General features: G+C 50.4%; 2 protein-coding genes across 2 annotated transcripts; both read left to right on the top strand.

Moving 5' to 3' along the window:
* The first annotated feature begins 1439 nt into the window (after nucleotides 1-1439).
* On the top strand, nucleotides 1440-2399 carry LOC144278334 (olfactory receptor 14A16-like). Its single transcript, XM_077839598.1, has one exon. It carries the CDS (start codon nucleotides 1440-1442, stop codon nucleotides 2397-2399), a length of 960 nt encoding a protein of 319 aa, XP_077695724.1.
* A 22191-nt stretch (nucleotides 2400-24590) lies between these two features.
* LOC144278273 (olfactory receptor 14A16-like) lies at nucleotides 24591-25544 on the top strand. The gene has a single exon (XM_077839517.1). It carries the CDS (start codon nucleotides 24591-24593, stop codon nucleotides 25542-25544), a length of 954 nt encoding a protein of 317 aa, XP_077695643.1.
* Nucleotides 25545-25844: the final 300 nt, after the last annotated feature.

The raw sequence follows: 25844 nt of genomic DNA, 5'->3' as shown, positions 1-25844 counted from the left end.
ACGAAAGCTTATGCTCAAATAAATTGGTTAGTCTCTAAGGTGCCACAAGTACTCCTTTTCTTTTTATCTTTTAATCGTGGCCTACAGATAACACAGAAGCTTGGCTGGAATCAGGGAACCCCGGTGGCGATTGTACTCCCTGTGTTATGCTGGGGTCAGACTACAGGGTCTGAATGGCCCTTTTGGTGTTATCACCTTTGTTTCTGTGCCCTTGCCTCTGAATCTCTGCTTCTGAGCTCTGCAGGGCTCCAGGGTGTGAGTCTTGCTAGCCCTCAGGAAATAGACGTGGATAAATCACCTTCCCGCAGCATCAGTCCTTTAATGTCAGTGCAGCTCAATGCCAGCTACTCACAGCTCGTCTGCAGAGAGAAATCGGTTTGAGTCTAGTTCAATCGCTGAATGAGGCTGAAAGGATTCTCAGATACCTGTGCCCTTAGCTTCTAGATTCTGCTATATAGATAGTGACCAAAAAATCCTAGTGCTGGATGACTGAATGTGTCTTCCGTTGGGAAAAAGGCACAAAGGTTAGCACAGGAAGTTTGCTGTTTCAATTAAATGTGTTGGGGGTTCAACATACAGGGAAGAATTAAGATGATAAATATGAATTACAATATGAACTGGTTAAGACCTTTCCCATCAGTTTAATCAAATACCTACTGCTGACTGGAATTTTTCCTCCCATCAGGAAAATGTTTACTTTTCACTGAACACCCTAAATCCATTCCCCGCTCCCCCCTCCCCCCCCCCAGTTTTTGGCAAATGAAAACTTTCTGCTGAAAACTGATTTTTTTTATTCCAAAACCAATATAGTTTGTTTTTTTAAGTTTTCATTTTTTTTACAAAACAATCCCAAAATGTTTGAGAAAAGCAGACAGATTGTGAGATGTGTTGTTATTTATCTTAAAAACCAATCTCCATTAAAAAGAACACAGCTGAAAATTTCCAACCAGCCTCTATGCACAGAGTTTGGGGTGGAAAAATGACAGATGAGCTGCTATTTACGATGCTGGGTGAGTCAACATCATATTGCCCTGCAAAGTGAGAATCAGGCTGTGTTAGAATTTTAGTTGATCAGTTTCATATCCAAGTTGTGAGAATTGTTGGGTTTGGAGTGTGCTTTGTTCCATCCTTCATATTGCATTTTATCAAGCCACACCTTGGGCCAAATCCTCAGATGAGATAAAGTGACGAAGCTCCATTGACTTTAAAGGAGCTGACCTAATTTACACTAGTGTGGTAACGTGACTCCTTGATTGTCAGAGGCGAGGAACACTAACAACACCTACTCATTGTAAGTGATGAGTTCTGTGCACCTTTGACATTCATAGAATGAGATATTAGGGAAAGGGGAATCAGAGCCATTCCCTCTGTCGCTCTAATCCTGACCATTATCTTTCTCGTTCCCTCCACAGACATCGCACAGTGTACTGCGGAAGAAAATGTCCAGCCAAACTGTCGTGACCGAGTTCCTTCTCCTGGGATTCTCTGACATTCAGGAGCTGCAGATTTTACACTTTGTGGTGTTTCTACTGCTTTACCTGATATCCCTGCTGGGGAACCTTCTCATCCTCACAGCCATAGCCCTTGACCGCCACCTTTACACCCCCATGTACTTCTTCCTGATGAATCTGTCCATCCTAGACCTCGGCTCCATCTCTGTCACCATCCCCAAATCCATGGCCAGTTCCCTCACGAACACCAGATCGATTTCTTATTCTGGATGTGTCACCCAAGTCCTTTTCTTCATCTTCTTTGCTGAAACCGACTTTGTCTTACTCACCATCATGGCATACGATCGATACGTCGCCATCTGCAAACCACTGCACTATGAGACTATAATGAACAGGAGAGCTTGTGTCCAAATGGCAGCCAGTGCCTGGATCACTGGAATTCTCTACTCTGCACTGCACACTGGGATCACCTTTGAAATCTCCTTCTGTGGAGGCAACGTGGTGGATCAGTTCTTCTGTGAAATCGCCCAGCTCCTCAATCTCGCCTGCTCTGACTTGTACCTCATTGAAGTTGGGTTTCTCATCTTTAGTTCATTCTTAGGCTTAAGCTGCTTTCTTTTCATCATTGTGTCATATGTTCAGATCTTCAAAGCAGTCCTGAGAATCCCCTCTAAGCAGGGTGAGCATAAAGCCTTCTCCACCTGCCTCCCTCACCTCACCGTGGTGTCTTTGTTTTTTAGTACTGCTGCCTTTGCCTACCTGAAACCCACCTCCAGCTCAACCTCAGGTCTGAATCTCATAGTGGCTGTTCTCTATTCTGTGTTGCCACCAATGATGAATCCGATCATCTACAGCATGAGAAACAAAGAGATCAAAGGTGCACTGAGTAAACAGATAGGTTGGAGGTTATTCACTAAGAACAAAATGTCCATATGTCTCCTTCGGTAGCAATTTCATTCTGTATTTCTTTATAAATAAAATCTGATGACATTATTGCCTCCATGAGAAAATACTGTGCACTCTGTTTATGCGGAATTGGGTATTTGCACTAGTAAAGATAGAGACAAACATGACTCAGGAAAAAAAGGAGTTTCTATAGGTTTACACCAATGTAAATAAGATTGGAATATATCATATACTGCTACCGATCACCATACTACCTGAGACCCTTGCCTATAAAATCAGTAGCCATAGCAGAGTCCCTGGTGAGGTCTTTGGCTCTTCTTATATTTTGGGATAAAAACTCAGATGGAGGTATCGATGCATTTGTTCTTTGTGTTTTTTGTTTGTTTGTTTGTTTGTCAGATTTTTAGCTTATTTTTGCTTAACTGGTTGATTGGTGGTTTGGTTTGTTTGTTTGTTTTAGGAGGTTTTGGAGGTGGAAAGGCCTGAGAAGATGGTGAGTGTTTGATGAGATGGGATTTTCAATGTTTGTCCCTTCTTGGGAGTATCCATATGTCATCTCTTTGATGGGTTTTCTGAGCGAACTGAAGGTTTGCTCCCCACAATGACAAAAGAGTGCAAAAGAGGATTATGCATGGCTTAGTTCCTACTGACATGATTATGTGTAGATTGTTGGGATATTATTGTATTATTAAAGATATGTGTCATAAATATAAAGGGAAGGGTAACCACCTTTCTCTGCACAGTGCTATAGAATCCCTCCTGGCCAGAGGCAAAACCCTTTCACCTGTAAAGGGTTAAGAAGCTAAGATAACCTCGCTGGCACCTGATCAAAATGACCAATGAGGAGACAAGATACTTTCAAAGCTGGAGGGTGGGGGGAACAAAGGGTATGTCTGTCTGTGTGATGCTTTTGCCAGGAAGAGATCAGGAATGCAGCTCAGAACTCCTGTAAAAAGTTAGTAAGTAATCTAGCTAGAAATGCATTAGATTTCTTTTGTTTAATGGCTGGTAAAAAATAGCTGTGCTGAATGGAATGTATATTCCTGGTTTTGTGTCTTTTTGTAACTTAAGGTTTTGCCTAGAGGGATGCTCTATGTTTTGAATCTGATTACCCTGTAAGGTATTTACCATCCTGATTTTTAGAGAGGTCATTCTTTTACCTTTTCTTTCATTAAAATTCTTCTTTTAAGAACCTGATTTCTTTTTCTTTGTTCTTAAGATCCAAGGGTTTGGGTCTGTGTTCACCTGTACAAATTGGTGAGGATTTTGATCAAGCCTTTCCCAGGAAAGGGGGTGTAGGTCTTGGGGGGATGTTTTGGGGGAAGATGTCTCCAAGTGGGCTCTTTCCCTGTTCTTTGTGTAACACACTTGGTGGTGGCAGCATAGGGTTCAAGGACAAGGCAAAGTTTGTACCATGAGGAAGTTTTTAACCTAAGCTGGTAAGAATAAGCTTAGGGGGTCTTTCATGCAGGTCCCCACATCTGTACCCTAGAGTTCAGAGTGGGGAAGGAACCTTGACAATATGTAAGGCATCTTTTTATTATTTTAACCTAAATGAGTATAGCATCATAGAATATTAGGGTTGGAAGAGACCTCAGGAGTTCATCTAGTCCAATCCCCTGCTCAAAGCAGGACCAACGCCGACTATATCACCCCAGTCAAGGCTTTGTCAAGCCAGGCCTTAAAAACCTCTGAGGATGGAGATTCCACCACCTCCCTAGGTAACCCTCCTAGTGAAATAGTGTTTCCTAATATCCCACCTAGACCTCCCCCACTGTAACTTGAGACCACTGCTCCTTGTTCTGTCATCTGCCACCCCTGAGAACAGCCTAGCTCCATTCTCTTTGGAACCCCCCTTCAGGTCGTTGAAGGCTGCTATCAAATCCCCCCTCTCTCTTCTCTTCTGCAGACTAAATAACCCCAGTTCCCTCAGTCTCTCCTCATAAGTCATGTGCCCCAGCCCACTAATCATTTTCGTTGCTCTCCACTGGACTCTCTCCAATTTGTCCACATCCGTTCTGTTGTGGGGATGTAAAAACAGTGTCATTCTTGCTATGGTGGAAAGACTATTGTAAAGTAAATGACATGAACACTAGTGTCTCGGGTCTTCTTGTCTTCTTGTCTGGGGTCATTTTGTTCTAGCCCTGGTGTAAGTGGACAAGTGCCATCATGTGCACTGATCTGGTGTTCCATACGCCTTCCCATGTAGATGTACTCACACCCAAGCTGAGAAAGGATCTCAGAAGTTGGCCTGTTAGTAGTATTAGAATATCATCTTTGTGCATGGTTGTGTACACTTCATATATGACAGACAAAAGCAGAGTATTAGCTAGAGAGACAGACAGACAGGACCATTCCTTGTCCTAACCCACAACCTCATTTAGTGATAATGATAGATTTCTATTTGATTGTGAATTACATGAGCTAGCTAGCTAGTGTGACAAAGTTTCTCCTCTACCTTGGTGGGTCTTGCGCTTATTGGCAGATTTGTTCGCCTTTGAGCTTCACGGCAGCCCTCAGTTTGGCCGTTTTCGTGAACCCACAGTCCAGGTCAACTCCTCCTGTGTCTGACCAGGAGTTGGGAGGTTTGGGGGGAACCCGGGCTCGTCCTCGACTCCAGGGCCCTGCGGAATGCAGCTGTCTAGAGTGCCTCCTGGAACAGCTGTGCGACAGCTACAACTCCCTGGGCTACTTCCCCATGGCCTCCTCCCAACACCTTCTTTATCCTCACCATAGGACCTTCCTCCTGGTGTCTGATAATGCTTCTATTCCTCAGTCCTCCCACAGTCCACATTCTCACTCCTAGCGCCTCTTGCTCTCAGCTCCTTACACGTGCACCACAAACTGAAGTGAGCTCCTTTTTAAACCCAGGTGCTCTGATTAGCCTGCCTTAATTGATTCTAGCAGCTTCTTGATTAGATCAGCCTGTCTGTCTTAATTGTCTCCAGAAGGTTCCTGATTGTTCTGAACCTTTCCTGTTAGGAAACGGAACGTCCTTTGCTTGCTCCTCAGCTATCTGCTTTCTATTCTTTCCTAAAGCCCCCTGGCCTGGATTTTTCTTACTTTTTGCACCTGCCTTAGTCCCCCCCAACTGGGCCAGACGCTTTTTTTTGTTTTCTTTTGATTTTTTGGTTTTTTTCCGTCTACGTGCTTCAGCCCTTAGTTTGCCAGCACCCGCCCCCCCTCCGCGCCTGCTTTCGGGCTCAGCTATTTGCCTCAGCTGAGCCCCCGGAGGAGGGGGGGGAAGATTGCCGATTTTGCTGTCCGGAGGGGGGAGTGGAAACCCCCAGACCCAGCCGTTTTGCCAGCAGATCGGACTTTACAACATTCTTAGCATGCCGGAAGCCTTGGAACACAGCCAACACAGCCGGAGAAGAAGGTTTCAGCGGACAGGAGAAATAATCTAGGAGAGCTATAAATCATTGTGAAGGGGGCCGTAAGACTGAGTAATTTTCTGAATTATACTCTCGTGGGGGGGAGTTTGACTGTGGTTACTTGCGTTTGTGGCGGCACAGGGGGTGTGGCATGGAGACCCCCACCCCCGACCCATCGGTGCCCCTACCCCCCATCGTTATTACAACTGTCACGGCCCCCCCGCCGTCTGTCCCTGCTGGCAACCTGCCATCTCCCTTCTGATCCAGCTGTTCGCTTTGAACTTTGCCTTCCGGACCGAACATAACAGCCGACCAACCGAGACTCTTTGGACAAACGTGTGTGGGTCTGCACCCCCCCGCCCCGGATTGCTTATCCCACAGCTTGCCCCTATTACTGGACCCCGATTTTGTTTCCCCCCCCTCCCAGTCTAACCCCCTCGGCATTCCCCCGCTCCCTGCCCGGAGCCTAGCGGAAGAAGGGGCTACTTCGCTTTTTCCCCTCCCCCCTCCTCCTTCCGGTCTCTCCCTGTCTCTCCCTGCTCACAATGGCGGGGAACGAGAGGGGCGAGACTGCTTCAACAAAATTAGTTGTCCCTCCCCCACCACCACCCCTGCCCGACCCCCAAGGTCCCCCCCCCACTATTGTCAAGATACTTGCCACCCCCCCTGCTGGGGCACCGGTAGCAGGAGGCACCAGGATGATTGCTGCTGCTGCTGCACCCACCGCCCACCCAGATTCTAGGAAACCCCCCCGGGTTGGCCGGAAGGGCCAGGGCGGGATGAAAGGAAAGGGCCCCGCTAAAACCACTAAGCCCTCCATGGCAGAGGCTGCCCCCACCGCTGTGGCCTCGTCATCAACCGTGGCGCCCCTCCCTCGTTTCCCTCCACCAGCTCTGCGATTGTCCTCCCCGGCCCCCAGGATGTATGCCCGGGCGGCAACGTGCTCCCCCCTGCCTGCCGCCTCGTCATCTCGCCCCTCCCCGCCTCCGCCACCATCACCAGCGGCCGGGGCCCTTTCCCCACCGTGACCAGGAGGCACGGTGTCCATTGCCTCCTGGTGCCCACCTCGCCCCACGTGGAGACATACGTGCAGGCGTTGGCGAAGGTGGTAGGACCCACGGCTATTGTGATGGCCTCCAAGATGTATGGGAAGTTCGTTTTTTTCTTAGCTTCGGAGGATGCCGCCCAGGAGGCGGTGGAGAGGGGCCTGACGGTGGGGGGGGTGTTTGTCCCCCTAGAACCGTTAGAAGACCTGGGCGTTCGCCTCGTCCTCACCTCCGTTCCTCCCTTCTTACCCAATGCTGCCCTGTTACCTGCTCTCTCCACTCTGGGGAAACTTGTCTCTGTCATCAGCCCTCTCCCGTTGGGCTGCAAGGACTCCACCCTCCGTCACATTTTTTCGTTCCGCCGGCAAGTGCAGCTTCTACCGCCGGCAGGAGTGCGTGACGAAGAGGCGCTCGAGGGATCTTTTCTAGTCCCCTACCAGGGAGCCCGCTATCGGGTCTTTTACTCTACCAGAGAGGCCCGGTGCTACCTCTGCCGCTCAGTGGGGCATGTCCGCAGAGACTGCCCTTTGGCCCGGGGGGGAGGGGCACCCGAAACCACCGAGACCCGGCAGGACATCGGCCCCGTTGCTGCCGACGCCCCTGGCTGCCCGGCACCTGAAACCAACCCTCCTCCTACTCGACCCATCGCTGCTCCCGTCCGGGCCCAAGAGATACCTTCCCTACAACGCCCGGGCGAGCAAGGGAGTTCCACCCTTGCTATTACCAATCCAGCAAAGCCTATGGAGGAGGGTGTGGCAAGGATATTATCGGGTATAGGAGAGGGCCCGCCCCAAGGAGAAACCCCTGCCCCTCATGCTGCCTCACCGCTACCCCCCCGAACCCCTGAACCATCACCTCCGCCCCCCGACACGACCCCTGCTAACCAGCCCCCAGATGACGCTATGGAGGGCTGGACCCTAGTCCAGGGGAAGCGAGGCAAGCGGAAGGCTCGAGCTCCGCTGCATCCATTCGACGCGGAAGCCCTCCGGAAGACCAGGAAAGGAGGCACTGACATCGAGCCTCCCGCCACGGCCACGAGTGAGATCCATCTGCTGGTGTCGAGAGGGGAAGACGGACTGGCATTGGAGGGCAGAATCCCCCCTCCACGGGAGACTCTCCCCTCCGAGACTTCTGAGGATGCCCCTTCCGCCTGGATACTACCTGAACCCCCCGCGGACCCCGAGGCGACCGTTGAGGCGGGCCCTGGAGGAGAGGCCCCCGGGGTGGCAGGAGCTGGCCTCTCCCCCGTGTATGCGGAGATTGAGGCCCTAGATTTGACCCCGGTCACCCAGGGAGGGGATGATCTGCTGCTGGCTGGCCTCGAGCTGGGCAACCTTACCCCAGCCTCCCTTTCCCCATGCTCCCTCCCCCTAATTGCCTTCCCGGGTGAGCACCCTGCAGAAGGTGGTCCACCACCTGATGCCATGGCCGCTAAGACCACCATGGAGCCAGTGCCTAGCATTATTGGGAGCCCCCTCCCTTACCCCTTACCCCTTGACTCTGCTCAGGAGGCACTTTCCTTTAGCTGCTTGCCTCCTGAACCCCAGAGCCTTACCCCTGCCCTTGCCCCCACCCCTGTCCCTGCCCAAGTCCCCTCCTCCTGCAATGCTAATGCCGCCCCTGGGGTTATTTCCTTTCCGCCTTTCGCAGATTCCCCCCAGGGAGCAGTCTTTGCACTTTCTAGCCGCGACCCATTAGGAGTGGTAATTTTTCCCCTGCCATCCCCCTCCACCCCAAGGCGTGAAATGAATTTAATAACCCCAGCCTGTCAGACGCCCCGTCGGTGGTCCGCACCCTGTTTACCCGTCTTAGCGGACCACGAGGCTGTATTAAGAGTCCCACCAAGGAACACCTCGGGAATTGTAACCCCACCCCCCCATGAGCTGCGGCATGCACTATGGAAGTTCCTAGAGCACACCCGTGGTGCCCGCGATAGGGCACAGCTGGCTCTTCAGCTATGGGGGGACTTTGATCAAATCCTCCAGGCCACAAGGGCCCTTATAAAGGAGGGCAGGGGGCAAGGAAGGCGCGGTGCTGCGGCCTACGAGTGAGCCCACAGCTTCCGACGTGATCTACTCACCCACGGGATGGGTCACGGGTTGCTGCGCAACCCACCAGGGGCCCTGAACACCCCCGCCAACACGAAACCCCCACCCCCCCAGCCCTCCGCATGACGCCTCTTATTATTGCGACCCTGAATACCAGGGGCTGTAGGATGGCTCTCCGCAGGTCCCAGGTGCTCTCTTACCTTCGGGAAGGGGGGTACTCTGTAGTTTTCCTGCAGGAGACCCATACGGACCCGGCCGCCGAGGACAGGTGGCGGCTGGAGTGGGGGGACGGGGTATACTTTAGCCACTTCGCGACCTGGCAAGCTGGAGTGGCAACCCTGTTCTCCCCCAACCTACGGCCTGAGGTGCTAGGGGTCAATGAGGCCGTGCCGGGCCACCTGCTGCACCTTCAAGTCTGTATGGAGGGGCTCGTGGTCAATCTTGTTAACATCTATGCCCCGCAAACGAGCTCCAGGCGGCCACAATTTTATCAGCGGGTGTCCGACTTTCTCGGCACCCTGGATTCGCACGAGTGCCTGGTCCTGGGAGGGGACTTTAACACCACCCTTGAGGAACGGGACCACTCAGGGGCCGAACCGAGCCCGGCCGCCGCGAATATTCTCCAAGGGATAGTTGAACATCACTCCCTAGTGGACGTCTGGCGTGACCATCACCCAGATGACACCTCCACGTTCACCTTTGTCCGGAGGGAGGCCCATCGGTCACACCACTCTCGGTTGGACCGTATTTACTTATCCCGTTTCCATCTTTCACAGGCCCACTCCTCCGCCATTCGGCCGGCCCCATTTTCCGATCATCATTTAGTCACCGTAATGATCTCCCTCCGTGCAGAGAGACCGGGGCCGGCCTATTGGCACTTTAATAACAGCCTGTTGGAGGACGAGAGCTTTGTGATGTCCTTCCGGGAGTTTTGGCTGGCCTGGCGAGAGCAGTGGCGTGCCTTTCCCTCGGTGCGGCGATGGTGGGATCTCGGGAAGGTGCGCGCCAAGCTCTTCTGCCGTGACTACACTCGGGGCACCAGCCGACGGCGAAATGCGGCGATAGAGCAGTTGGAACGGAAGGTCTTAGAGATGGAGAGGCGCCTGGCCGCTAATCCCGAGGACCCGTCCCTCTGCGGAGTGTGCCGGGAGAGGCGGGAGGAGCTCCGGGCCCTCGAGGACCACTGGGCCCGAGGTGCCTTCATTCGGTCCCGCATCCGCCTCCTTCGGGAGATGGACCGCGGCTCCCGCTTCTTCTATGCCCTGGAGAAAATGAGGGGGGCCAAGAAACACGTCACCTGCCTTCTTGAGGAAGATGGCACCCCCCTCACGGATCCGGAGGAGATGTGTGGGAGGGCCCTTGACTTCTACACAAGCCTTTTCTCCCCAGACCTGACCGATCCTGGCGCTTGCGGGGTGCTCTGGGAGGAACTCCCCACAGTCTGCGTGGGCGACCGAGACCGACTAGAGCTACCTCTCACCCTGGCCGAGTTCTCGGAAGCCCTCCGTCGCATGCCCACCAATAAATCTCCGGGCATGGACGGGCTGACCGTGGAGTTTTACCGCGCGTTCTGGGACATTCTTGGCCCAGACCTAGTCACCGTCTGGGCTGAGTCCTTGCAGAGCAAGGTCCTCCCTCTGTCGTGCAGGCGAGCAGTGCTCTCCTTGCTGCCGAAGAGGGGGAACCTCCTCAATCTACGAAACTGGCGTCCTGTCTCACTCCTTAGCACGGATTACAAAATCGTAGCGAAAGCAATCTCGCTGCGGCTAGGGTCTGTGATGGCGGATGTGATCCACCCAGACCAGACCTATACTGTCCCGGGTCGCAGCATTTTTGACAACCTCTTTCTAGTCCGAGACCTTTTGGAACTCGGGCGGAGAGATGGTCTGTCGTTCGCCCTCCTGTCTCTTGACCAGGAGAAAGAGTTCGATAGAGTAGACCATGGGTACCTCCTGAGCACTCTGCAGGCGTTTGGATTTGGACCTCAGTTTGTGAGTTTTCTCCAGGTGCTGTATGCCTCCGCGGAGTGTTTGGTTAGGCTCAACTGGACCCTGACTGAACCGGTCAGCTTCGGGCGAGGAGTGCGGCAGGGGTGCCCCCTCTCGGGCCAGTTGTACGCTCTGGCGATCGAGCCTTTCCTCTGTCTCCTCCGCAGGAGGATGACAGGGTTGGTGCTGCGGGAGCCGGAGCTGCGGCTGGTCCTGTCGGCGTACGCCGATGACGTACTCCTCGTGGTCCAGGACCCGGGCGACTTGGCGCGAGTGGAGGCATGCCAAGCCATCTATTCGGCAGCCTCCTCCGCCCGAGTCAACTGGGTCAAGAGCTCTGGCTTGGCAGTGGGGGACTGGCGGCAGGTGAGCTCCCTCCCACCCGCGCTTCAGACCATCCAGTGGAGCGTGGGTCCACTGCTCTATCTCGGCGTTTACCTTTCCGCCATGCACCCTTCCCCGCCGGAGAACTGGCAAAATTTAGAGGGCGGGGTGATAGAGCGGATCCGGAAATGGACGGGGCTACTCCGATGTCTCTCCCTCCGAGGGAGAGCACTGATGCTTAACCAACTAGTCCTGTCCACGCTCTGGTACTGGCTCAACACCCTGGCCCCGGCCCCGGGTTTCCTGACCCACCTCCGGAGATTGATTCTAGAGTTCTTCTGGTCAGGAATGCACTGGGCCCCTGTTGGGGTTCTTCATCTACCCCTGAAGGAAGGAGGGCAGGGCCTGAAGTGTCTGTACACTCAGGTCCGCGTTTTCCGCCTCCAGGCCCTGCAGAGGCTCTTTTATAGTGCAAGTAGTTCGGCGTGGAGCATACTGGCGCACGCCTTCCTGCGCCGCTTCCAAGGGCTTCGATACGACCGGCAGCTCTTTTACCTTTCTCCGAGGGGTTTTCCGCGAGACCTCTCCGGGCTGCCGGTCTCCTACCAGGACCTCCTCCGGACCTGGAAACTGTTTCTAACAACCAGGTCCGTGGCGGCCACCGTGGGAGCAGATCTCCTCACGGAGCCCCTGCTACACAACCCCCAGCTCCGTGTGCAGGTGGCGGAGTCCCGCTCGGTGCGCCAGAGCTTGGTCCTGGCTGAAGTCACGAGGGTCGGAGACCTCCTGGACTACGACCGGAGAGACTGGCCGGATCCCCTGACGCTCGCTCGGCGCATGGGGCTCTCCAGCCCCCGTACCCCCCGGCGCGTACTTCAGGAGGTGAAGGCTGCCTTGACCCCCCGGCTTATGTTAGCCGAGCCTTGTGCGAGGGCGCACCCCGCCCATCTTTTACCCCAGGCCCGCCGGACCTTTCCATCGGGCCCCTACCTCGTAGATCCCAACAAACCCCTCACCCTTTCACTGCAAGCCGGCTGCACGAACTGCAGCCGGTTAGTTTTCAAATTGCACCACGGAAATATTTATATACACCCTTCACACCCTTCACTCCCACACCCTGGTGTCCCACCCCGATACAAAGTGGCGGGACCTCCTGCCACCTTTGGAGGGTGAGCAACCTCGGTGGGCCAGCCTGTATTCCACCTTGGTCCCGAGGCCCATCGGGGACATCAGTTGGCGGCTCCTTCATGGAGCTGTGAGTACGGGCGTGTTTCTGACACGGTTTACCCCCATCCCGGACACTTGTCCTTTCTGTAATGTGAGGGAAACCCTGGCGCACGTATATTTAGAGTGTGCCAGATTGCAGCCCCTTTTCCGGCTCCTCACAAATATTTTATTACGCTTCTGGCTTCATTTCTCCCCTCACCTTTTTATCTATACACTTCCCATCCATGGCCCCACAAAGTCGCGGGATCTTCTGGTCAACCTCCTCCTAGCCTTGGCTAAAACAGCCATTTATAAAACCAGAGAGAGGAGGTTGGCCCATGAAACGTCCTGCGATTGTGGGGCCTTCTTCCGATCCTCAGTACATTCACGTATCCGGGCGGAGTTCCTCTGGGCGGCGTCCACCGACTCCCTTGATGCTTTCGAGGAGCGGTGGACGCTGTCCGGGGTTCTCTGCTCGGTGACCCCATCCGGTTCCCTCCGTCTGACCCTTTGATTGAGGGGAAGAGCGAGAGATGCCAGCCCCAGCCGTTGCCACTGTGGATACCATCATTCCTGTCATCTAGGAGGGGTCCACTAATACATGGGTGTCTACCCCACCCCTATCCCTAAACCACCCACCCCGCAGCCGTGCCCATCTTACCGGGCACTCTCAGAAGAGGGAGGATCGGTGACACTGGGCGCGGCACTAGGTAACTCGAGGGGGTGGAAGACCACAAGTGTCGAGGAAGCCCTCCTGCTCTGGGCCCAGGCTAGCCTGAACACTTCTCCCTCCTGAAAGCTGCTGTGTTATACCTTCTGTTTGCGTTGTTTTGTTGCATAGTTGTTTTGTTTCCTTTGGTAATTTTGTAAGTGTTACCAATAAACTTCTTTTCTGTTTCAAAAAAAAAAAAAAACCCTTCCCTGTTACCTTACCCAGGGGAAAGGGACCTACTTAACCTGGGGCTAATATATCTGCCTTCTACTACTCTCCTGTAGCCATCTGGCTCGACCCTGTCACACTAGATAATGAATAATCTATGGAAATTTTTGTGCAAATTATTGTGCTTCTTTTCCTGTTAATGATTGTCTATGTCCAGATCATGATTTTCTTATAAGTACTCCTTATTACACATTATTTCGCAAAGATTTTGTATGACTATATCTTACTCCATCGCTCATTTACAAACAGCTCATCCTAACGCACTTAGTGTTTGAACTTTGAGCTGTTTTGACCGGATATATTTTTAGCATACTCTGGTTTGCTTGGAAGTATCACAGACGGGTTGGAAGAGACCTCAGGAGGCCATCTAGTCCAATCCCCTGCTCAAAGCAGGATCAACACCAACTAAATCATCCCAGACAAGGCTTAGTCATGCCGGGCCTCAGGCCAATGCTCAGCTGATTTAAATTGGCATAGCTCTATTGAAGTCAATAGATCTCTGAGAATTTACACCAGCTGAGGATCTGGTCCAAACACTCATGATTATGAATTTAAAACTCATTTCCTTTGAATATTCTGTACAATGGTCCTGATTCCGCAGCCACTTCAGCACGTTCTTAACTTTAACCATATGAGTGGCCCCATTGAAGGTTTAAAGGTAAACTCATGTTTAAGTCCCCGTTAAATATGGGTTAGGGATATGGATAGGGCTCAAGGATAACCCCAAACTGATGTCAGACCCTGACACTCTTTCCATTTCTCTCCTTTCCCAGTCAAATAAAGCCCTGCAATTGGTGCATTGGAATTACTCTCCCCGTCTGGCTTCTTTCAAAAATTAGGATTCTGGGACCTGACGTGTCAGTGACTTTCGGCACCACACCGATGAATGGAGTAGAGAGGGAGAGATCAACATTGACAAGGACTTGCACAGAGAAAGGATGCTGTGCCACTGCCCATGTCATCAGTGTTAGGGGTATTCTGATGTGAGGCTCCCACAGTCACTCCAGTTGAAGCTGTTCCAGTCTGGAAAAATAATTAAAGAGTTATTGGAGCAGGGGGTGTGGACACGGGGTCTCCCAGGTGAGTGCTTTGGCCACCAGGCTACAGGGTAATTCTCATGTGCTCTCTCTCCCTCTCTGACCCAATGATTCTTTAATGATTTAATCCAAAGTGGAACAGCTTGAACAGGAGAGGTTGAGGGAGCCCCACATCGGAATATCCCACAGCCCAGTGATTAGGACACTCACCCAAAAGGTGGCAGATCCCCCTTCAAATCCCTTCTCCTCCTCAGGCAGAGGGGGGACTTGAACTGGGGGTTTCCCCATGGCCAGGTAAGTACCCTAACCACTGGGCTAAAAGTTAAACAGGAGGGCCTTCTCCTTCTCACACAAAACACCAGAGGTGCCTGACCCAAGGAGAGGGTTCCCAGGTATGCATCACAAGCAGGGATAGGCGCCACCCAACAGTTCGACATAGGCAACTATCTCTGTGAGGGGGTGGAGCTTGGCACACCCGCGTCTAGTCATCATCTCCCAGTGGTCAGGTTAGGCACCTCCCCACTGCCTGCTGGCAACTGTGGATCCCATTTAGGTGTTTACCTCTCCTGTCATTGAACAGGGAGCCTGGGCTCCGAACACAAGCTTTAGGAATCATGGGGATTTTCTAAGTGCCTAAATGTTAGGTGCTGCAATGCTCATCGTTAGAATACCTAAAGGTAAGATTTTTAAAGGTATTTAGGTGCCTGGTGGGATTTTCAAAAGCATTTAGGTACCTAAATCCAATTGAAATCAAAGGGTGTTTTGAAAGTCCTACTAGATGCTTAAATACCTTAAAAAATCAGGCCCTAATTCCTTCTGTGAATCTAGCTCTGAGTGTCTGATATCCCCGAAGAGGCTTTAACAATATCATCCCAGAAGACTGAAGACAGATCCAAAAACCATATTTTTGAGCCCTTCGTAACACTGAAGGGCTTTGTAAACTGCAGCCATATCCAGACATGGGTTCTACAAATGGCCCTGTCCCTTTAAAATGAGCCAGACACAGACCCCAGGACCAAAGACTCATGAGTTTGAGGTTTTAAAATATAAGGCTGCTCCCATCTCAGCTGAGATAGGGACCACCGCACCTCTAGATCATGCAGAACAATCTGGTCCCAGCAGGGTACACGAGAAAGGCTGATATTCATTGGATAGCTGACAGTCAGTGGTAGCTGGGTAGCTTTGAAAATGAGGCCTCTTTGAAAATGCCAGCTGAGGGCTTTGTCAAGTGGAAAATGATCTATTGTCAGATTTTACAAATGGCCCCTCTCTTCATCATTGGCCAAACAGAAACATCCATCCCTGAGCTTTGCAGTGTTCAACATCCAGCCTTGCCTTCATCACTTCCTAGGGGTGCACAGGGACCATTCCCCCGCTAGGCCGCGAGTGACTATATTGGCATAAGCATCAAAGTTTGTGCCTTGTGATGGCTTCATGGTGGCCTTAAGAAATGGACTGGGGGTCTTTGTGCGGTTCCTAGAAGACGTGTCCCCAACACACAAACATCATCATTACTGGAAATAGATTTGCATCCTTGTGCTCCATTACTATAGAGAGGTCCAGAAGTATGCAGAAAGGAATCCTCTGTCCTATATAGCAAGGGTCCCTCCACGGCAGGGGAGAAGCACACGTCCGGGGAATGGGGAGCGAGGGAAGATCGCACAGCTGCCACCTGGGCTTCTATACGTACTACTGAAAAATGTCAGACTTCAGAACCTTGGCTAATCATCTGGCCACTGAGGGTTAGTGTGGTGCAAAGAAAATTAGGATACAAAGGGACAAGACAGAAATCTCTGTATATTAAGTCTGGGATATTCAAAGGGGTCTAAGGACATTAGTTGCCTAACTCCCATTGTGCAGTCAATGGGAGCTGGGCACGTAATTCCCTGAAGCCACTCTGAAAAGCCCTGTCACAGCTCATGGCCCTCAGTGAAAGTTCACTGTATGGTTCCAGATTCTGCAGCACCCACAGCCCCTTGTGTCTGCTCTAATTGCACAGGATGCTGGAGAGTCAGTCACTGGTTCCTCCAGAGGGCCAAGCCCATTCCTCCAGGGGTCTCTCCAGGGAAATCGGTGATTTTGCACCCAGGATACATTGGGTCCCTTCTGCTGAGCTGTTTTCTACTCTCTCCCCTGCTAGTGCCCCCTGGGGATAATCACAGCTCTGTGCTCCTCACAGGGGTTTCCTAGGGATGCCCCACTTGGTCTGATTGCTTTGGTTGCTCTCAGTAACTGAATCCCTGGGCTGATGTTATGTCCCTGGCACACCATGCTTGGTGCACCACGCTGCGGCAGGGCCTGGGAATAGATTGTGCCCCAATAAGGCAACTATAGAGAGCATTCGGCCCCTGAACATTTGAGAGGAGCTGAGGTCTCAGTTCACACCCCATTTCCATGTGGAAGCTACAAACATTGTCGAGCAGGATGGGACAGGCTGGCTTGGGAGATAAGAGATGAAGTTGCTGCTTTCACCTCTAAGTCACCTGTCCAAACCCAGCCCCACTGAGCAGGAGCCAAGGGCTAAATCCGCAAAAGCATTTAGGTGCCTAAGTCCAAAATTTACACCCTCAAAAGCTCTGCTCAGCTGCTGCCTAACCCTGTAAGCACCTACATGTCCCTGGATAAAGTCCACTGTGGTTGCTATTGCAGAGGGATGCAGATGGTGGTGTATCAGTTGTAGAAACCCAAGGTTTGCTCCAATAGGCTCTTTTGCAAATGATAGGTGTAATGTTTCTGAAGTTCAGGTGAAGCCCAGGCCTTAGAACTTGAGAAGATAGATACAGGGCACAGATTATAAAGGGGTTTAGGCACCTACCTATTCTAATAGGTGCCCAGTGGGATTTACAAGAGCACCTAAGCAGGTTAGGTGCCTAACTCCCATTGAACGTCCATGGGATCTAGCCACCTGGCTTACTTAGGAGCTTTGATTAATCTCCCTAGGTGCCTGTCTCCATTGGTAGGTGCCTAAATGCCTTGAGCAATGCAAGATGGTATATTTCTGAGGTACAAGGCTGGGAGCTGGGGGCATCTGGCTGGTGCCTTTCTTTGTGTGATTCACGAGTGGATCTGGGAGCATTCATGCAATCTAGCTGGGTGTGGGGCTTCACATGCTTCTGGACTGAGTGATAGCACCTGGAGGGGTTTGCTGTTAGTCGCTAGCAGAGCATTGTGAGAGACACACCAGGCTAGTGAATTCAGGAGCCACAGCCATCCCACAGTCCCAGGTTGCAGCCCGGGGAACACCATCACACACTCCCACTCTGCCTAGGCACATAGCATGATGGGAATGCTTTGCCCAAATGATGACTTTTGGCTGGTGTTGGATCACAAGACACTTTGTTATTGGGGCAGGGGTAATAAAGGGTTTGTGTATCCTTCTTGTGTGAATCAAGGGCAGCAGAACTGTGCTTGACATGCCCTGACTGAGGAACTCACCGTCAAGTAAACTGCACTTGCTAAGCAGGGGACATGGGTGCCAAAGGCCAGTGGAGGTGGGTGGGTGGATGTGTGCAGGATGGCTGGTAGAGGCCAGAGCAAATGTCTGGACAGTGGAGAGAGCAAGGTGCCTTTCTCTCCGTCCACCAGGGTGGGCTGTGAATGCCACAGATGCACCTCTGAACTCTGGGTCTTCGCTGACCAAGGACAACAGCTGTGAGTGTGGTGCGGAGAAGGGAAGGGCACGTTACAGGAACTTTTGGTTGCTGGACTTAAGAACCTGAGGCAAAAGGACAAAGCCCAACATACTCTGGGGTGCATGTTTTGCTCATGGTTTATGTTATGAATCCTGCTTGCAGTGTTTTCCCAAGTTAATACCAGCTTACTTTCCCCCTTTTTATTAAAAGTTTCTTTTCTACACTCGGACTCTGTGCTTGTGAGAGGGGAAGTGTTATCTCTAGAGGTGCCCAACGGGGGATGTGTAATTGTGCCAAGTTACTAGTTGGGAGCTCAAGTCGGTGTTATGTTGCATTGTTGAAAAAGACCCCCAAGATATTGAACCCGGCCCTTGTTGCTGCCGACTCCAACTGGCAGAAGGGTTACACAGGTTTCTTAAAAGTGAAGGGAGAGGTTCTCAGTTGGTCTAAATCATTATAGCTGGGTAGATGTGACCGTGCGGTGCTGCGGGCTGGGAGAGCTGCCTGAGGCAGAAGCCTCCAGCTCGCATGATATTCCAGGCAGGACTGAATCTCCATGAGACAAAACCTAAAGAAGAGAATGACCTGGAGTCTCTGGCTCCCATTCGGTGCTCTAAGAGGAGAAGCGCCATGTCTGTCCAGGCGCCCCAATCGACCTCACCAAGGTCTGCCAGGAGCACCCAGGAGATGTACGCCGGCTACCAATCCTACTGCACCGTCTGCCGTGAAGGCAAGGAGCTGCTGCTGTGTAGCAATGCAGTACCGCGTCTGCCAGCAGCACCCAGGAGACATACGGTGAGCTGAGCGGGCTCCAGGCTTGCCGTGGTATGGCGTCTGCATGGATAACCCAGGAAAAAAGGCGCAAAACGATTCTCTGCCGTTGCTATCACAGAAGGAGGGAAGGGGGGGTGGTCCTAACGACATGTACCCAGAATCATGTGCGACAATGTTTGTGCCCCATCAGGCATTGGGAGCTTAACCCAGAATTCCAATGGGCAGCGGAGACTGCAGGAACTGTGGGATAGCTACTCACAGTGCACTGCTCTGTAAATCAATGCAAGCCACGATATTGACGACACACTCCGCCGACTTAATGCGCTTAGTGGGGATATACGCGATCGACTGAATAAAATCAGTTTCTAAAAATGGACTTCTATAAAATCGACCTTATTTCGTAGTGTAGACATACCCTAAGAGAGTTAAGCATCTAACTCCCATTGTGCAGACAATGGGCATTGGGCACCTGTTTCCCTGAAACCACTCTGAAAATCCCTGTCATAGCTCACATCCTGGAGCAAGTGTCCATGTATTGTTCCAGATTCTGCAGTACCCACACCCCCTTGCTTCTGCTCTAATTGTGCAGGATGCTGCAGAGTTGGTTACAGGTCCCCCCAGAGGGCCAAGCCCATTCCTGGGGCCTCTCCATGGAAATCAGCAATTAGTACCCAGGATACATGGTGACCATTCTGTTGAGCTGTTTTCTACTCACTAGATATTACCTCGCCCACCTTGTCTCTCTGTTCCCGGAAAAGCCATCTTTAGAGAGCAGAACAGTCCCTGGTCTTCGCTTCCAGCACTGGACACATGAAAGGAGAGGAGGTCTCCGTTCACACCCCATGTCCACATGAATGCTATAGCCATCTCGGCGCAGGATGGGAAATGCTGGCTTGGGAGATAACAGATGAAGCAGCTGCTTTCATGTCTAGGTCACCTATTCAACCCAGCCCCAGTGAGCAGTGCCCCAGTGTCCTCCCCTTCCGAGTGCTGTGAAAAATTGGTTTTGTGCCTCATCTCCTTGGACACGACATGAAAGCACCCACCAAACATCTCATCCATCCAAAGTAGAACGCGTTAATCCCCTGTGAGCAGCCTCAGCAGAGACCACGGACCAGCCCGGACCTGAAGAGATCATCTCAAAATGGGAGAGGGTAGATCGGGCTCCCAGTCCCCTTCACTACATGGTCGCTCCATGGAAATTGCGATAGCCATCAAAGGAGCCAATTGTTGCCAGTCAAAGTAAAGGTGGGTTCTGCAGGGATGGGCTTTAGTGTGGAACCAGAACCTCAGATCCTAAGCCCCCTCACCTGAGCTTTGGGGAAGTGAGGATCCCAAGAAAGAGCCCAGTGTCTGAGCTGGGCCCATCTCAAATTAATTTGCAATTTCCTGATAGAAATAGTCTTCTTCTGTCAGCCACACAACCCTCAGCTCTTACATAGCAGGGAAGGCCTAGTCTTGATCAGTGAGACTCATTCTTCTCTCCCTCAGCCTGGTGTAAATAAAGAGTAACTCTAGTCGAGTAAATGGAGCTGTTTCTCCTCTTACTCACCCAGTGAGTAACTCAACAGAGTTAGGCCATGTCGACACTATGGACCTTACAGCTTTTACCTTCACCGCCTTGTCTACCCTTCGGACCTTACTACCTTTACTGCTTGTGACGGTCAAACTTTTGTTGGTCGGGGTGGTTTTTTCACATCCCGACCAACAAAATTGGTAGTGTAGACAAAGCTTAAGGTGGGGGCTTTTGGTTAACTTATTGTTAGTTATGTTAATTGAAGGATGAATTCACAGCCGTCAATCTCAATGAGGTCTGTGATTGATCCCATCATTCGTACCTCGCAGTTTAACAATACAAGGCAGCAGAAGGAAACTGGAAGTTATGGAGGGGCTTATAACTCCGGAAGCCCTTGGTCAAATGACAACAAATTTGGAACGCGAATCTACCCCGGGCCTGCCTGAGGTACCCAAATTTCAAAGCTTTCCGAGTAACCATTCAGCTTCTAGTGCACTTCCAGAAACTGAGCTTTAAACCATACAAAATGGTGGGAATGGAAATCCGCTAGCCCTCCTTCTGCATTGGCACAAGCGCACAATCCAACACGCAGACTTTCTTAAATTCCATTCTCATTTCGGGTCCCCCAAGATTTAGTGGGGGCCGTGCACTACCTTGGGTAAAATGAGACAGATTGAGACCATTTTGACCTGCCTCACATCAATAGTTCGATCTCTAGCTTTGAGCAAAATAAACAAAACCTAGAAACTTGTAACTGGGCTCATATCTCCACAACCCTCTCTCAGATGACCCCACATTTAGGTCACTAATCCTACCCTGCACCCTCCTAAGGCACATTAAATTTCAAAAGAATCTGACTAAGCATGTCTTCTGTTTTTTCCTTTTCTTTTTTTTTTTAAGAAAGGAGGACCTTTAAACAGAAGTCATGATGCAACCTTAACTAGAAGGGCGTTGCTGTGATGGTAATAATATTCACCAGTTCATTCACTGGTTGGGTATCCATCTTGCACGTTTCTATGAACCCTGCTATTGGAATATTCCAGGAGCATTGAGATGGGATTGTGATGTTCAGCAACGAGAATCTCAGAGACAGGAACAAGCAAAAAAACTCGACATCACGGCACTGATATTTAGCTCATGTAACCTGGCCGAGTTCCATAGCACTCTGCCAATTTACATTCGCTGAGGAACTGGTCTAATTGACTTCAGTGGGGCTAGGGCTGATTTACACAACAGCTGTTTGGGGATCTGGACTCTTTGAGTCCAAGGCAGCTAGAGGTGATTTACAGAAACTGGGACACTGACCCATCCACTTCAGTGGAGCTACCCTGATTTGAACTTGCTGAGGATCGGAACCATTGATTCCAACAGGTCTCGGGCTGATTTCTACTCTTTGGCTCTTTGTATTTCATCAGTTTCTCTGACATGAATGTCTCGTATAAATTACACATTTTTAAACAGTGCATCTGCAGCCAAAGGAGCCTTTTATTTTAATGTTGTCTGCCGGAAGGAAAACAATGTTACGACTGAGAAAGAAAGAAAGAAAGAAAGAAAGAAAGAAAGAAAGAAAGAAAGAAAGAAAGAAAGAAAGAAAGAAAGAAAGAAAGAAAGGAAAAGACCTGGGCTATTCATCCCAATAAAAGTTGAAGATCAGATGCAGAAAATCTCCACAACACTGTCCCCAGTTCTGTCCCAAGTGGGAATGAATCGCTCTGTCACCCTTACAAGTTACACTTGTAATTCATCCCAGTGGACAAAGAGCTAGGAAAGAGGAGACTGGTTACGAATGTTTGACTCTTCTTTGGTTCAGTTTCACAGGCAAAGGATATGGGTTGGAAACTGCGTCATGGGCCAGATCCCCAGCTGGTGTAAATGGATGTAGCTCCCTGGAAGTCAATGAGTAAGATCCCCAAGTGGTGTAAATAGCCCGCGCTACTCTGAAGTCAATGGAAGTGTATCAATTTACACCAGCTCAGGACCTGGTCCTTAGTTTTTAGTGTTTGTCTCTTAGTGAGGAACTTGAAGCAGCCAGGGCAGCCTGAGCTGTGGGTTCCTCTGGTGGCTGCACCCCAAGAGCTGCTGGTGCAATGCAGGAGAAAAACATCTCTGCTCCCCTAGAGGTGACTATGTGGAGTTAATGAAGGAACAGGCTATTCCAGGCCAACTGAGACTCTGGTGCCAAGAGGCTCTTAGCTATTGTAGAGCCCATGTCTGTGCTACAAATATATGTTTTATTTTGCCATCCTGTGGGGACCCCCTTTGTGATCCAGCCCTGCCTTGTTTTTAGCTAAAGGTCCTTCAAGAGGTGCTGTCATCATGTGAGATGCAGGGCAGGTGCTGTTCCCCCTCTGGGGGGTTAGGGTCAACTAGGGCAGGTTGTCAGGATGGTTTGGTCCTGAGGTGAGAGCAGAGCTGGGCTCACAGCCCTGGAGACCAGATTCAGCTATTTAGCCCCAGAGCAGGGATATCTTGGGCTGTGACCTTGTTTGAAGCCGGCACAAACCAGGATCAGCTCGAGAGCTGGGATTGTCTTTCAGTCCCTGATCCCATTTAGTCCATCACCTTTCACCCAAGCCTGCCCTAGGAGGGAAGCAGGGAGCGCCCATCTGTGCTAGGAACTGCAGAGAGACCCCCACAACAAGGACATCCAACAAAGGGATGCGACACAGCTGGTGGATACTACAGTGATGGGGGCATGAGAGAGAGAGAGAGAACCAAAGAATCCTGGCAGCGGGTGAACAGATAGATAGATAGATAATGACCAATGATTTCTAACACAGTCAGATCAAATGCATCACAAATTGGAATAAAGACCAACAAAGTAAGTTTTCTATTTCAATTAAATATGTTAGAGTATTCATATATGGGGCAAATTTAATATCAGAAATATGAATTGCAATTAGAACTCTTTAAGACATTTACTATCAAATTATGCAGATATATAGAGATGATCAGATTTTTTTTTCCACCAGAAAAAATTGACTTTTCATTGAGGTTGTGAGAACCAAACAGTTTCAGCCGAAAACTGTTGGAACCTGAAAATTTTTAGGCATAACCAAAAAATGTTTTCATTTTTATGGATTTCAGAAACTTTCCATGAAAATATATTAACTGAAAACTGAATTTTCCTTTGAAATAAAGTAGAAATTGTCTGACTACTCCTACCTGGAAACTTAGCTTTTCACCAGGGTGGGGAACATGAATATTGTCCAATAACACCATAATTTACAACCCCATTCCCTCTATTGCAACCGTGTTTGTCTGTTTCAAAGGGGTAGCTGCAGGATGGTAAAACTGAGTAAGTAGCAAAGTTGGTCGCCCAGAGAATGTGTTTTAAACATACTAACCTCTCTAAACTAAAGCCCTGAGAGTCGAAGCTCCCAGACAAAGCCTGTCTCTCTTTATCCTACCCAAGGACAGGCAGGAGGTTGATGGAACTAGAACCCAAATCTCCACTTCTACCATCATAGCCTCTGTCCCACACTGCTGCCTGCTAAACAAAAATACTGTCAACATGTGCACAGAACATGTACATAGGAAGACACAATCCATCCCCAAAAGAGTTCACATTCAAAGTACACAAGACAGACAAAGGGAAGGGGAGGAAAGAGAGGCAGCAGTGACTGCTCCATGGTCACAAAGTGACAGAGGAAAGACTAGAACTGAAGTCTCCTGACTCACACAGCACAGAAATAAAGTCACAGGGGGGAACCACGCAACCTAGCAGCAACTGAGCGATGCGACCAGCCCATCATCACCCAGCAATGGGAGTGCAGCTGGGATCTGGTGCCATAAATCATTGTATAAGTAAGGAATCAGGCGGTATGTGGGATGTTGGGGTGGAATCATCACAGAAAAGCTGCCATGCGGGAAGCTGGGTGATTCTGTGCTGTGTTTCTCAGTTAAGTGGGAATCAGACTGTGCTGGCATTTTAGTATTTTAGTTGGCCAAGTTGTGAGCCTGCTGTCTATAGCAATAGGGGCATAATTTTGGCTCAGATTGTTGGATTTGGGTTGTACTTTGTTCCATCTTTCATCCTGCATTTGATCAAGCCACATCTTGGGCCAGATCCTCAGATGGTGTAAACTGACCCAGCTCCAGTGACTTTAAGGGAGCAATGCCAATTTACACTCCTGTCATAACGCACCAGAGTAGTGCTCTGGTTGTGAGCGGTGAGGAGCCCTCACTACTCCAGTCAATGGACGTGACAAGTGCTGTGCATCTTTGACATTCACACCATGAGATATCATGGAGAGGGGAATCAGAGTCATTCCCTCTCTCACTATAACCCTGAACATTGCTCTTCTCCTTCCCTCCACAGCCATCACACGATGAACTAAGAAAGAAAATGTCCAACCAAACCACCGTGACCGAGTTCCTTCTCCTGGGATTCTCTGATGTTCGAGAGCTGCAGATTTTGCACTTCATGGTGTTTCTAGTGCTTTACCTGGCAGCCCTGACAGGGAATCTTCTCAGCATCATAGTCATAGCTCTTGACCACCACCTTCACACCCCCATGTACTTCTTCCTGATGAGTTTGTCCATCCTAGACTTCAGCTCCATCTCTGTCACCATCCCCAAATCTATGGCCAATTCCCTTATGAATACCAGGTCCATTTCCTATGCTGGATGTGTCGCCCAAGTCTTTTTCCTCATCTTCTTTGCTGTAGCCGACTTCACCTTACTCACCATCATGGCGTACGATCGATACGTTGCCATCTGCAAACCACTGCACTATGAGACTATAATGAACAGGAAAGCTTGTGTCCAAATGGCAGCCAGTGCCTGGATCAGTGTAATTCTCTCTGCTTCATTGCATACCGGGAACACGTTTTCGATAACCTTCTGTGGAGGCAACATGGTGGATCAGTTCTTCTGTGAAATCCCCCAGCTACTCAAACTCGCCTGCTCTAACTCGTACATCAGTGAAGTTGGGGATATTGAATTTGGTGTGTGTTTAACCATAAGTTGCTTTGTTTTTATAATTGTGACATATGTTCAGATCTTGACCATGGTATTGAGAATCCCCTCTGAGCAGGGCCGACATAAAACCTTCTCCACATGCCTTCCTCATCTCATTGTAATTTCCATGTTTTTTTCCACTGTTGTCTTTGCCTACATGAAACCCATCTCCAGCTCTCCGTCAGCTCTGGATCTCGTGGTGGCTGTTCTCTATTCCGTGCTGCCGCCAGTGATGAATCCGATCATCTACAGCATAAAGAACAAGGAAATCAAAGCTTCCCTGAGGAAACTGACTGGGTGGAGGTTATTCAACAAGAATAAAATGTCTGCGTTTCTCTGATGAACGTGATTTTATCTGTGTTGTTTTAGCAAATACAATCAACTGATGACATTACTGTCCCCGTAATATGGTGTGTGATTTATTTATGCAAAATGCTGTATGTATAGTGGTAAATCCACACTAACTCCACTAAGCCAGAAGAGTTCCCAGAAGTCACCTATTACAGGACAGGCCTAACAAAGAAAATAACAGAACGCCACTAGCCGTCACCTTCAGCCCCCAACTAAAACCCCTCCAACGCATTATTAAGGATCTACAACCTATCCTGAAGGATGACTCAACACTCTCACAAATCTTGGG

The sequence above is a fragment of the Eretmochelys imbricata genome, chromosome 21 (genome assembly GCF_965152235.1).
Source record: "Eretmochelys imbricata isolate rEreImb1 chromosome 21, rEreImb1.hap1, whole genome shotgun sequence".
Classification (NCBI taxonomy): Eukaryota; Metazoa; Chordata; order Testudines; family Cheloniidae; genus Eretmochelys; species Eretmochelys imbricata.
Note: the sequence above shows the minus strand (reverse complement) of the source record. Positions and strands in the feature narration are given on the sequence as shown.